Consider the following 11,954-nt stretch of genomic DNA (forward strand, 5'->3'; position numbering starts at 1 on the left):
TCCAGGCACTCCCTTAAGGAATTGCCAGCCTCAGGGGGATTGCTGGCATAGCTTGATATGCCTTGCCCTGGAAAAGAGTCAGGATGGGACATGGGATGGGCTGATGGGAACGGCTTGGGTCAGGGTTGTGGGAGCAAGAGGGCACAGGGCCATGAGGGCTGTCACCTCTTAGCAACAAAGGTGCTTTCCCAGGGCCCCTGAGACCTGACTGACCCACACTTCCATTCCTCTCCCGCATCTCCCATGCTTCCTGCAGTGTCCCCAGTCACTACAGGTGACACCTTCTCCAGCCAGGACAGCAGCTGGGGGCACCCCAAGGTGGAGGAACAAAAACCGATTCACCATCAAGGTGCTTTGGTCCCCCCCAGAGCGTGGGCACCCCACGGCGCTGAGGGCCCGGGGCTCAGGGAACACCTGGCCACAGCCACGGCTCCCCCGTGCCCGCAGTGCCAGCCCGAGGGACAGCGCTGTCCCGCCAGGTCACCCCCCCCACCACCCGAACAGGGCAGGCAGAGCCCATGGCAGGGGGATACTGACCCTGCACATCGCAGGACAGGGTCTGGCTGACCACTCCCGTGTCGTTCTCCTTGTCTGAATCCCACTCGTAGACAAACAGGGAGGTGTGGGATGAGCCCGCATCAAACACCATCCCATACTGGAAGGGAAACGAAGACATAATCAAGGTGGAGGAGCAGCAGCCTGGCCCTGGCCCCATTGTGGCCCTGCCAAGGCAGAGGGGCCAGAAGATTCCCCAAAACCCATGTCTGAGGCACAAAACCCATCAGCTGTGTCGTGGCAGAGCAGAGCAGTGCTCTCAGCCCCCCGCAGTGACTAAGGGACTTCGTCATTCCCTTGCTGAGGCCTGTGCTGCAATGCCAGATCACACAAACATTTCCTGTTGTTTCCTCATGCTTTTTTATTTTCTTTCATGGTCACATACCTTTTGTGTCCACACTGGCCCCACCGTGGGGCCTGCAGCTCTCCCACCTCTCGTGCTCCCTGCTGCCCCGTGGCTGCACCCAGCCTGGCCAGGGATGGCAGGGCCTCTCCAGGCGCTCTCAGCCACCTGCCTCACCCCCATAAAACCTGAACCCGACCCCCTGCCAGCCCATTCCAGCAGCTGGGGTGGGGTGCTGTGCCCAGGGCACGACAGGGGGAGGCAGGATGCTTGTGCCATGGTGTGAGGGTCAGAACAAAGGGCACACAGAGGTACCATGCCCTGGCAGAGCAGAGGGAGCAGGGCAGGGCTCTGCCCTACCCACCCGCCCCAAGGTAATCTCCAAACCCGGCACAGCATGGTGATGAGCTCCAGAGGAGGCTTCCCCTCTGACTTTCCTCTGCCTGCACCCCGAGGTGGGGACAAAACACCCACCCTGCTACTGCCAGGCAGGTCCTGAGCCCACATCCCCTCCGAGCCCCACGGACCAGCTGCTGGCTCTGGGCACCTGCCCAGGGTGACTGGGCTCACCACAGGTGCTCAGGGACCTTCTCAGGGCTCACCTTGACCGTGGGTGGCAGCGTCACATCTTCAACCCTCACCAGGCTGAGAACCAGGGCAATGATGGAGAGTGCCACCAGCGCCCCGACGATGGCACTGGTGAAGGGCTTCTTCTTAGCCAGCATTGGGGTGAAGGCTCCTGGAAACCCAAACACGGGAGGAAGGTTGGACACCTGGGAGCAGCGGTGTCAGTGAGAGCTGCAAGGAGATCCACTCTGAAAGCTGACGCTGTCTCAAGCTGTGCCACTGAGAAACCCCGGTGAGCAATCAGACCTTCTCCTGGGAAAAGCAATATTAGGGTAAAATACAGGGAGCTGGAGGGAAGAGGGGCTGGCTGCCCCGCAGCCTGGCAGAGCCATGATGATGGGACCACAGCCACCTCCCAAGTCCCACACCCGCTGCTGCCCGGCTGCCCACTGCCGGGAAGGGTCGGGCCTGGGAGGGGCAGGAGGAACCTGCAGGGAACGGAGGAGGGAGAAGCTGCAAAGGCTCGGGGTGAGGCACTGCAGCAGGGGAGGGTGGCTGTGTTCCCCAGGCTGTGAGGGAGCTCAGCTCACCTGCCCGCACTCCCGGAGCCCTGCTCCAGCAGCACCCAGGCTGCGCCCCCGTGGGACCCCGCAGGGCTCTGTGCTCCTCCGGATGCAGCCACCCCACTTTGGACTTGCCTTTTATATCCTTTGGGAGCGGATACTGCTGGAAAATCTTTCCCCCGTTATTTTCTCTGAGAGCTCATCGGCCTTAGGTGAAAGTCTCGAATATCTGTTCTCCTGTTTGTCTTGCCGGTGTATATTCATGGCCCAGTTCGGCATTGTCCTTACCTTCAGCCCATTAGTTCCTCCTCCTCATTTGAATGAAATCAGGTGAAGGACACATCTCTGCGTTTAACCCTTGCCCTCTCCTTCTCTGTGCTGTCACACCCCCCATTTCTGTTTTCTCTTTGCTCTCCCCGGCCTTAACATTGCCTTTACAAGCTCTCTGCAAGGTCTGTGAGAGGTGAGAGTGATTTGCAGTATCCAGTGCCCCGGAATCTAACGGAGCGTAGGTACCTGATAATGAGTTTTCCTACAATGAGATGGAAACTCCCACAGAGGGGGAGGATTGCCCTGCCAGGGGAGTCTCAGCAGCACTGGCTGGGCTTTGCCAGGGGACACTGGAGAGGCCAGGACACCGTCATGGCCCAGCTGGGACTGTGGTCACCCCTTGCCTGTGTTTGGCCCAGCTTTGTGCTGCTCCTGGGGTCCCTGCAGACCCCGAGGAGAGGTGAGGGAGTGGGGAGGACCCAGGAGTGCCCTGGGAGCAGAAGGGCTGGGGAACAGGGACCTGCTCTCCCTGTGCATACAGCCGAGCTGCTTCCGGCTGATGCAGCTCCCTGATAAGAAAGAGCCTGGTGGGGCTATCACAAGGATCTGCGTGGCCAGACCCAGTTCCAGCTGCCTCAGCTGAGTCAAACGGGGCAATGCCGGGAGGGAAATGCTGTGCTGGGGAGCTCTCATTGCCCCTGACCCTGCCCAGCACCTCTGCCGGCGTTTCAGAGCTCCTGCTGTGTGCACTGACAGTGTCACCGTGCTGTCACATCAGGGGCAGCAGTCCCCGGGCGCTCCTCAGACCTCCGGGCCACTCCCTCTTCCTGTTATCCCCAATCTGGGATCTTTCACCCCGTGTGGAGGAAGCAGATTCACGCACTGAGTCGAGATAGTGATTTTATTTCACATCTACGCAGAGATGGGTGGTGGGTGCTGAATCAACAAAGCCGTCACACCCTGAGCGTGCCAGGTGCCCACTTTTACACTTCTGAAGCAATAGAAGTCAGCATTCCCCTACAGCCAACCGCGAATAGTGCAGCCATTGGTTTCACAGTCTCTGCCTCATTTACAGGTACCCTGCACGCTTCTTTTGCTGTTCATGCTCTGTGGGGAAGGGGCTTATCTGAGTAAGGGGTGATCACAGCCTGTGGGCAGGGATTTTACTACACTAATGAGCACAGGAATCACACAGAGTTGTTCTTCAGCTTTGTAATTTGATTTATAGTGTCCTCCTGCTCTTCACTTCTCGGGTCATGGCTCTCAGTTCCTGCAGGATTGGTTATTCCCTCGTCTTTCGTAAGTTCTTTTGTTTGTCCTGTACTGCAGTGAATTTTTAACCTTCTCGTGGTGCTTCATTTCAACAAATCCCCTCTCTGAGACTTAGGGAAACGTCCACAGGGCACTTCCCACAAGTCTCAACCTATTTTTGGAAATCATAGTTGACTCTTACCTGGAAGAACCAAATAAACATATTCTCTTTCATCCTGTGACGCGATGGCATGTCAGTACAGTCTCTGTGGGCTCACAGCACCTCACTTCAACATTCCCATAGCAGTCTCCTTCGGGCTGGCTCCTGAAGCCCAGGGGGTGCTGCCACTCCTGCGTTCCCACCTCCACACAGCACAACCTTTGGATACACCTGGATTCAGTGGGAGGGGTGGATGAGTGTCCCTGCTCTGGAAATCCCCTGCTGACTGCACAGGGCTGTTCTGAGCACAGGGGTCTCATCCCCGCTCAGGACAGAGAGGCACCAACCAGCCCTGGTCTCTCAGGGACATGAGGCACTGCCAGTGGCTGTGTGCACCCAGAGCTGACCAAAACCTCCAGCTCCAAGTCCAAACACAGGATGAGCAACTCTTCACTTTATTTTTCCTGTCCCTTTTCATGGTAAAGAAATAGTCCCAGAGGTTTTGTTGAGGGGCTCTTCCCCCTTGCTGGCCCCACATGCAGCCCTGCAGCTCTGCCAGGTGATGCTGCCCTGGCTGGGCTCTGGGTGTGAATCACAAGGAACTGCATGGAAGGACACAGTTCCAGCTGCCTTATCTCAGCTGAGTCAAACGGGGCAATGCTGGGAGGGAAGTGCTGCGCAGGGGAGCCCTCATTGCCCCTGACCCTGCCCAGCAACTCCCTGGCTCTGTGCTACATCCAGCCCTCAATTTTCTTCACACAATCCCACCCAAAGGGGTGTCTCTGCTAAAATTCAGGGTCTCATGGTTACATGGTGTCCGAGCATCCCAGGACCTGGAAGGGCCATGGGGTTCCTCACCCCAGGAGCAGCTGCTCTCACGTGGCTCCCCTCATGTCCTTGGGCCCATCAGCCCCAGCCCTGTTTGGCTTCAGGGCTGTGCTCTGGTGAGAGTGAAATGTGCTATTTGCTCGTAACTGAGAAAGGGACAAAATGTCTCCTTCTGGCTTGTGATAGACAAATCTGCTGTGGAGAAGTGTGGCTAGAGTACACACACACCCCTGTTTGATCTGCTTTTGACATGTATTTGTTTGCCTGTGGCCCTTGCAATGACTCTGAGACCCAGAAGGGAGTTGCCAGGCTGGTGTGGGGACTCAGTGGGGCTCCAGCCCAGCCATCCCTGCCAGGCACTGGGCTGACTGGTGTTTGTGAAATGACATCACCTGCATTGCCAACACCTTCCTGGTGCCTTCTGAAAGGAAAGCACCCTGACTCAGGTTTAAAAAAGGGAGTCTCTCATTTACCAGAACTCAATTTCTGCTCCATGAGGTCACCCCAGTCCTGGGTGGGAGGTGCAGGCAGTGGCTCTGAGCGTCTCCCATGTCCAGGTGAGCTGCACCACTTGCTCCTGCCCCGTGTTCCTCTGCCAGACATACCCTGGGTCTTGCTGTGACTTATCCCAGCAGGGACCAGCTCCAGCCCTCCCTTCCACTCTGATTCCAGCAGGACTGGTGGAGTTTGGGCTATTTGAAGCTTCCTTGTCCCCAGGTGCTGCCCATGTCACGTTGCAGGGAGGGATGGAGGTCCCTTGGGCCCCCCATTCCCAGAAGTCCTTTGGGAGCCCCCTTTCCCCTCTGGAGGCTCAGGTCACGCTGGAGCTGTGTCCTCCTGGTGCATGGGGCCCATCCGTGCTGCCCCAGGCAGGCTGAGCTCTGTAGGGACACGGCAGCACTGCCTTCTCTCCCGCAGTGCACCCACCCCAATTTCAGATGGCTCTCCAAGGGCTGCTCCTGTCCCTGCAGGGACCCACGGGGAAGGGTGGCAGCCAGGGCTGGTTCTGCCCCTCAGTCACAGGGATGCTGGTTGGGCACCTGGGCTGGGCTGTGCACAGGCTCCTTCCCCACCAGCCCAGGGGTGCAGAGGGGCTTGGGGCTGGGGTCTGCAGCACCAGCCCTGGGAAGCAGCATCACCTGCCAGACCTCCAGTCTGGGAGCTGGGCCACTCCCCTGCTGCTGGGTTTGGGAAAGGCCCAGCTGGCAGCAACACCCAACCCACCAGCCACAGCAGCAAAAATAAACCCAGAGGTGAGATTTCCATCTTTGCCAGGTGTATTCCAGCGTGGGAAAGAGGGCTGGCCTGAGACTTGGGGAATCTCCACCCCATGCCAGAGACGTGGATGCTCACACTGGGCAGGGAATGGGTGTCAGCAGGTGGAGGCTCCAGCAGGATTTCTCCAAGGGGATGCTCCCAGAAGGAATTCTGTGTGGCCACAGGCTGGTGTGCCAGCACTGCACACTGCTGGGTGCCAGGGCAAATGTCCCAGCAAGGTTTGTTCCAAGACTTGGTGGCCCTGGGCACAGCAGGCCACTCCTCTGCACCAGGCATGAGTCCTGGGAAGGGACACGGGGTGGTCCTGGCTGCCAGACCATCCCCCCACCCCAGAACCCCCACCAGGGCAGCACACCCATGCCACTGCTCAACACTGTGTCACCCCTGTGTCCCCACACACCCCAGGGAAGCTGCCTTACCTCAGAGCAGAGCAGGGACACGCTGACCGCTGGTTCGTCTCCAAGGCAGCAGCAAAACACTGGCAAAGCCGCTTGCAGGTGAGGCGGGTGGCACAGGGGGGATGTGGCACACGGGGGATGTGGCACAGGGGGGATGTGGCACACGGGGGATGTTCCCCTGTCTCGGACACCACAACCCAGGGACAGGGCTGGTGTCAGTGTGGGACTCACGGACCGGGCTGGGCAGCAGGAAAGGGCCCCGTGCCTGTGCAGCGTCACGGCGAGGCTGAGGGATGTGATCATCTGTTTGATCTTCTTTGGGTCTGATGAGCCCCTTCCTTACTTTATTAATTAGCTGGTGGTTGGGAGCTGTGGGAGCGTCCAGAGGCACCATCGGTCCCCAGGGCCACTCAGTGAGTGTCCCCTCCTGACTCAGAGGCTTTGCTGCTCGTCCTGCTGCTCTCCTGTCCCTCAGCTGCTGTGGCTCCAGTTGCTCAGCGCTGTAGCAGACACTGACCCCACACAGCTCCCACCCCACGGCCCCCAGCCGGCCCCACAGCAGTGACCCTGCGGCTGCTGCTGGCACAGCTCCTGGGACAGGAGCAGGGGATGGAACTCCCGTGGCCGGGGCCCTCGGGGGGACCGGGGCGCGTGGCACAACCACACCGAGAGGGGCTGGGCTCACACTGCTGTGGGCTGAGGTGACGAGGAGCAGGCGGCTGCCACCTCCCAGCTGACACGTCCTCGGCCCAGGGGAGCCAGTGAGTGGCTCCAGACTCACCTGAGCACCTGGGGCTGGTGACACCCAGCCCTGGGAGATCACCCAGCGCTGGGAGATCACATCCCAGCGTGAAACAGGAGCTGAAGAGCACCTGTGGGGCAGAATCACAGAATCTCCTGAGCTGGGAGGGACCCACAAGGATCACCAAGTCCTGCACAGACACCCCAACAGTCCCACCCGGTGCATCCCCGTGACATTGGCACCTCACACACTGGTCTGCACTTCCACAGGGAATACCAAATTCCTCCTGTTCTCTGGGGGCTCTGAGGGCAGTGAGACCCCCCTTCAGAAGCAGCATCAGCCGTGCTCTCCCACACCCCCACTTCCATATTCAGGAAATGGAGTGACATACAAAGAAGAAAAATCATATTCCTGTTCAAAAACACACACATCAGTGATCTCAACACGATCTTACAGAGCCCTGTCGGCGCCCTGAAGGGATGAAGTGCTGAAGGGATGAAGTGCTCAGGGAGGTGAGGGGACAGATGGAAATCCACGAGCCAGCTGCTGAGCAGGCCAGGGCAGCAGTCTGGGCCATACCAGGAGATCTACAGCAACTGCCCACCCTCCGGGCAATTCCCGCTCTCCAGGCAGCAGCTTTAGGTACAACTGCTTTCTAGGCAAGAAGAATTTTATAAATAAACCCAACCCTTCAACGCATTTTTATTCTAAAATAAAATAACTGTCACGCCCAGCAGCGCTCGCAGGGCAGGACAAGGCGGGAGCTGAGGGAGCACAAACAGGGATGTGGAGCTTCTGGAGAAGCGTGGTGCTCTGCAACACGGCCGCGAGCTGGGGCACGGCCCCTGTCCCAGCCCGTCCCCTGCCCTCCGCACGGGGACAGCGACGGGAGCAGCCCCAGCACCGGCCCCGGGAGCGCCGGGCACGTCCCGCCGGGGCTCAGTTCACGCGGCAGGCCCGGATCATGAGCAGCTGCAGCAGGATGAAGACGGGCGACAGGATGAGCCCGTCCCAGAGCTCCCGCGTGTGCTCCCCCAGCTTCTGGCACAGCAGCATCTCGAACACGAACTTGAGGCTGAGGATGGGGAGGATCCAGAAGAGCCGCAGCACCGCCAGGCGCTTCTCGCCGTCCTGGAACAGCCGCACGGACACGATGGTGGTGAAGTACGTGCTGAGCCCGTCGGCGGCGAAGAAGGGCACGAACACGATCCACCAGGAGAGCCCGGCGGCCGCGCCGTCCACCTTGAGCACGAGCAGCACGGAGAAGGCGAGCAGGGCCAGCCCGTGCAGGAAGATCTCGAAGGTGGCGAAGCCGAGCCACTGCACGAGCTCGCGCAGGGAGAACAGCATCGTCCGGGGCTACGGCACCGGCCCGGGCCCGGCACCGCCACCGGCACCAGCCCCGGCCTCGGCACCGGCCCCTAACCCGGCTCCGGCCCCGGCCCGGCCCGGCCCGGCGGCGCGGGGCGATGGCGTCACGGGGAGAGGCGGTGATCGGATGACGTCATCAGGCGGGGGGGACGGTGCCCGGGGAGTCCCGGCGCCTCAGTCGGGGTGATGACGTCAGCCAGAGCTGTCGCGCAGTGGTGACGTCAGCGGCGGGATGGGGCCGGTCCATGGTGAGTCCCGCGGAGCGGCCGGGGCCGGGCCTGGCCCCAGCGCTGGGGGTGTTCGCCTGGGGAGGAGAATGCCCGCGGAGCCCCTGCAGGGCCTAAAGGGGCTCCAGGAGAGCTGCAGAGGGACTGGGGACAAGGCATGGAGGGACAGGACACAGGGAATGGCTTCCCACTGCCAGAGGGCAGGGCTGGATGGGATATTGGGAAGGAATTGTTCCCTGGGAGGGTGGGCAGGCCCTGGCACAGGGTGCCCAGAGCAGCTGGGGCTGCCCCTGGGTCCCTGGCAGTGCCCAAGGCCAGGCTGGACACTGGGGCTGGGAGCAGCCTGGGACAGTGGGAGGTGTCCCTGCCCATGGCAGGGGCGTTGGAACGAGATGGGCTGTAAGATCCTTTCCAACCCAAACCGGTCTGTGATTCTGTGATTTTATTTATTATTATTATTTAATTTATTATTTCTCTACGGGCCCATGGTTGACAGCAGCTGTCTGCAGCTCAGACATCTCCCTGGCTGGGATCCCCTCCAGGCCGGCCTTGCTCTGTCGGAGCCTGGCTGAGAGCTCTGTGTGTCTGGTCACACCTTTGTGTGAGCTTATCCTATTGGCTTGGACGAGGGATCACTCCCTCAGTGCTGCACCGGTGTGGAAAGAGAGCCTGGGAGCCTTGTATCCCAGGAATCCCAGCTCTCCTCCATCCCTGTGCTGGCTGTGTGCTGTGTCAGCCCCACAGGTGTCCCCTGGGCCCCCAGCCCCTGTGCGGGGTCAGTGCTGCTCAGCCCAGGGCAGGCCCAGCTCTGCCTCCCCTCCTCTCCCTTCCCTCTGGTGACTTCCCTGCTCTTGTCTCTTGCAGATGGCAGAACGGAGACTCCTGGTGCTTTTTGGCAGCCAGACTGGGACAGCTCAGGACACGGCAGAGAGGATTGGGAGAGAAGCCAAGCGCCGGCACTTGCGGTGCCGGGTGGAGGCCCTGGACAGCTGTGACGTGGTGAGTGGGACACGGGGTGCTCTGGGCACTGCTGCTCCTGCTCCATCTCCACCAGCCCTGTGGGCAGGGACACCTCCCACAGGACCATGGAATCACAGAACAAGCTGAGCTGGAAGCAGCCCACCAGGATCATCGAGCCACCCCAACAATCCCACTCTGTCCCTGAGAGCATTGTCCAAACACTGTTGAACTCACACAGGCCTGGTGCAGGTTGCTCCAAGCCCTGTCCAACTTGACCTTGGACACCTCCAGGGATGGGGCACCCGCAATTTCTCTGGGCACCCTGTGCCCAGGCCTCCCCACCCTCACAGAGAAGGATTTATTCATAATATCTGATCTAAACCTGCCCTCCTGCAGCTTGTGGACATTCCCCCTTGTCCTGTCGCTCCAGGCCCTTTTCCAGAACCCTTCCCCAGCTCTCCTGGAGTCCCTTTAGGCACTGGAAGGGGCTCTGAGATCTCCCTGGAGCCTTCTTCAGGCTGAACACCCCCAGCTCTGCCAGCCTGGCTCCAGAGCAGTTTGGAGGCTGCTGACCTCAGTGTGCCGTGTTTGTACCCACAGGCCAACCTCATCCATGAGCCTTTGGTGGTGTTTGTGTGTGCAACCACGGGCCAGGGAGACCCACCTGACAACATGAAGGTAGGACATGCTCCTGTCCTGTTAAAACTTTTCCTTCCCTGCTCCGGAGTTTTCTCTCCTGAAGCAGCTGGAGCAGGGGTTATTTTTGCTGGGGGAGCTTTGCAGCAGCACCAGTCACATCGCAGGGGACACGGCCAGGGGGCTGGTGAGGTGACTTGCAGGGGGCACCTCTGCAGAAAGCTGTGCTCCTCACCCTGCTGGGATTCAGGAGGGCCCCCGTGGGTGGCTGAGCAGGGATGCAGGGACAGGCAGGCAGGGAGGTGCCGTGGCAGCAGCAGGACTCGCTGCCTGTGTCCCTTGTAGATGTTCTGGCGGTTCCTGTTCCGGAAGAACCTCCCGGCCGGCTCCCTGTGCCAGCTGGACTACGCCGTGCTGGGCCTTGGTGACTCCTCCTACCCCAAGTAAGCAGCTCTGCAGCTCCTGGGCAGCTGCTCCTCACAGCTGTGACTGCAGTAGAGACCAGGGTGGCTGGAGAATAGAGGGGGTAAGGGGAGACAGAGCGTGACTCTGGAGCAGCAGCTCAGACAAAATGTAATTCCCACCAGCCTTAAAAATCCTTGTCCTACCAGCCCATGTCCTTCCTAATGCCCAAGAATTTAGCTTCTGCCCTTTTCTTTCCTCGCCAAGGATGCTTTGCTGCAGTGGGTCAGACATCATGTGTCAGTCTTTTACCACAGCCTTGGGCCAGGGCAACAGGAGACATCAAGCAGAGGTGGCAGCCAGCCCTGTTGGTCCCAGGTCTCCCCCAGAAGGTTGTTCCTGTGTGCCTCAAAGAGCTGTAGTGGGAGGGACGGGTGTGCCTGAGCTCTGTGGAGCAGTGAAGGGCTGGAGGGAAGGAACGCTTCTATGGCCCAGGGCACAGGCTGCCCTGAAGGGAAGCTGGACCTCCCCTTATCCCACCTGGGGGCTGGGCACAGCCCGTGAGGGCCAGCAACTGGCAGCCAGCTGGTTCTGTGAACTGGTACAGGCTGGGCAGGGCACGGGACGGGTCATGGTGCTGGCTCTGCCTGTGTGCTGCTCTGGGGCTGGAGGGAGGGAACGGTTCTATGGCCCAGGGCACAGGCTGCCCTGAAGGGAAGCTGGACCTCCCCTTATCCCACCTGGGGGCTGGGCACAGCCCGTGAGGGCCAGCAACTGGCAGCCAGCTGGTTCTGTGAACTGGTACAGGCTGGGCAGGGCACGGGACGGGTCATGGTGCTGGCTCTGCCTGTGTGCTGCTCTGGTGGCCCTGGCAGTGCGTGCTGGTGCTGTGGCAGTGCCTGCTGTGCTGCTGGAGCAGCCCTGCCCTGTGCTGTTCTCTGCTCAGGTTTAATTTTGTTGCAAAGAAGCTGCACAAACGGCACAGCGGGGGGGCAACCCGCTACTGCCAGTGGCCTTGGGAGACGACCAGCATGACCTGGGGTAAGAGCCTATATATGTTCCATATACTCTATGTGCTTTATACTCTATATGCTCTATATTCTATACTCTAGACTCTATACTGCAGGCCAGATGCAGTGGTTGATCCCTGGCTTGTGGCCTTATGGGACAAGATCCTTGCCTTGTATCCTCTCCCTCCTGGCCTTGAGATCATCGGCCTCGATGTGCGGTGAGTGCAGAGGGCGGGAAGGGCCTGCTGGGGCTGGCTGGGCTGAAATGTTCTGTTCCCTTGGCTGTGCTCCAGAGTGGAGACATACTCTGCTTGGAGCAGGAACCCTCCCCACACAGCATCTGGTGTCTCCAGTGTCCCCTGTGCTTTGGACACCCGTGGGCCCTGTCTCCTT

General features: G+C 60.1%; 4 protein-coding genes across 4 annotated transcripts in view; 1 reads left to right on the forward strand and 3 right to left on the reverse strand.

Moving 5' to 3' along the window:
• LOC108448180 (ectonucleoside triphosphate diphosphohydrolase 8-like) overlaps window positions 1–1,903 on the reverse strand; it is a gene marked incomplete at its 3' end in the record, with an annotated part of 20,097 nt that extends 18,194 nt beyond the window's left edge. Inside the window, exon 1 of the mRNA XM_017740349.1 lies at window positions 1,894–1,903. The remainder of the gene's footprint in view (window positions 1–1,893) is intronic.
• Window positions 1–6,416, reverse strand: part of LOC103619763 (ectonucleoside triphosphate diphosphohydrolase 8-like) — a 12,592-nt gene extending 6,176 nt beyond the window's left edge. Inside the window, 4 exon segments of the mRNA XM_008638330.2 lie at window positions 1–67; window positions 538–655; window positions 1,501–3,940; window positions 6,235–6,416. Coding sequence (XP_008636552.1) covers window positions 1–67; window positions 538–655; window positions 1,501–1,623 — 308 coding nt within the window. The 5' untranslated portion in view covers window positions 1,624–3,940; window positions 6,235–6,416.
• A 1,217-nt stretch (window positions 6,417–7,633) lies between these two features.
• TMEM203 (transmembrane protein 203) lies at window positions 7,634–8,397 on the reverse strand. The gene has a single exon (XM_008638304.2). It carries the CDS (start codon window positions 8,303–8,305, stop codon window positions 7,895–7,897), a length of 411 nt encoding a protein of 136 aa, XP_008636526.1. The 5' UTR covers window positions 8,306–8,397; the 3' UTR covers window positions 7,634–7,894.
• An 86-nt stretch (window positions 8,398–8,483) lies between these two features.
• Window positions 8,484–11,954, forward strand: part of NDOR1 (NADPH dependent diflavin oxidoreductase 1) — a 16,754-nt gene continuing 13,283 nt past the window's right edge. The window contains 7 exon segments of the mRNA XM_017740274.1: window positions 8,484–8,574; window positions 9,418–9,552; window positions 10,114–10,191; window positions 10,495–10,592; window positions 11,498–11,529; window positions 11,532–11,592; window positions 11,678–11,779. Coding sequence (XP_017595763.1) covers window positions 8,572–8,574; window positions 9,418–9,552; window positions 10,114–10,191; window positions 10,495–10,592; window positions 11,498–11,529; window positions 11,532–11,592; window positions 11,678–11,779 — 509 coding nt within the window. The 5' untranslated portion in view covers window positions 8,484–8,571.

The sequence above is a fragment of the Corvus brachyrhynchos genome, unplaced genomic scaffold, assembly GCF_000691975.1.
Source record: "Corvus brachyrhynchos isolate BGI_N302 unplaced genomic scaffold, ASM69197v1 scaffold305, whole genome shotgun sequence".
In the NCBI taxonomy this organism is placed as follows: domain Eukaryota; kingdom Metazoa; phylum Chordata; class Aves; order Passeriformes; family Corvidae; genus Corvus; species Corvus brachyrhynchos.

What these genes read in the sequence shown, in the direction of transcription:
- TMEM203 (XM_008638304.2), bottom strand. Translation starts at nt 8,305, where the DNA reads ATGCTGTTCTCCCTGCGCGAGCTCGTGCAGTGGCTCGGCTTCGCCACC.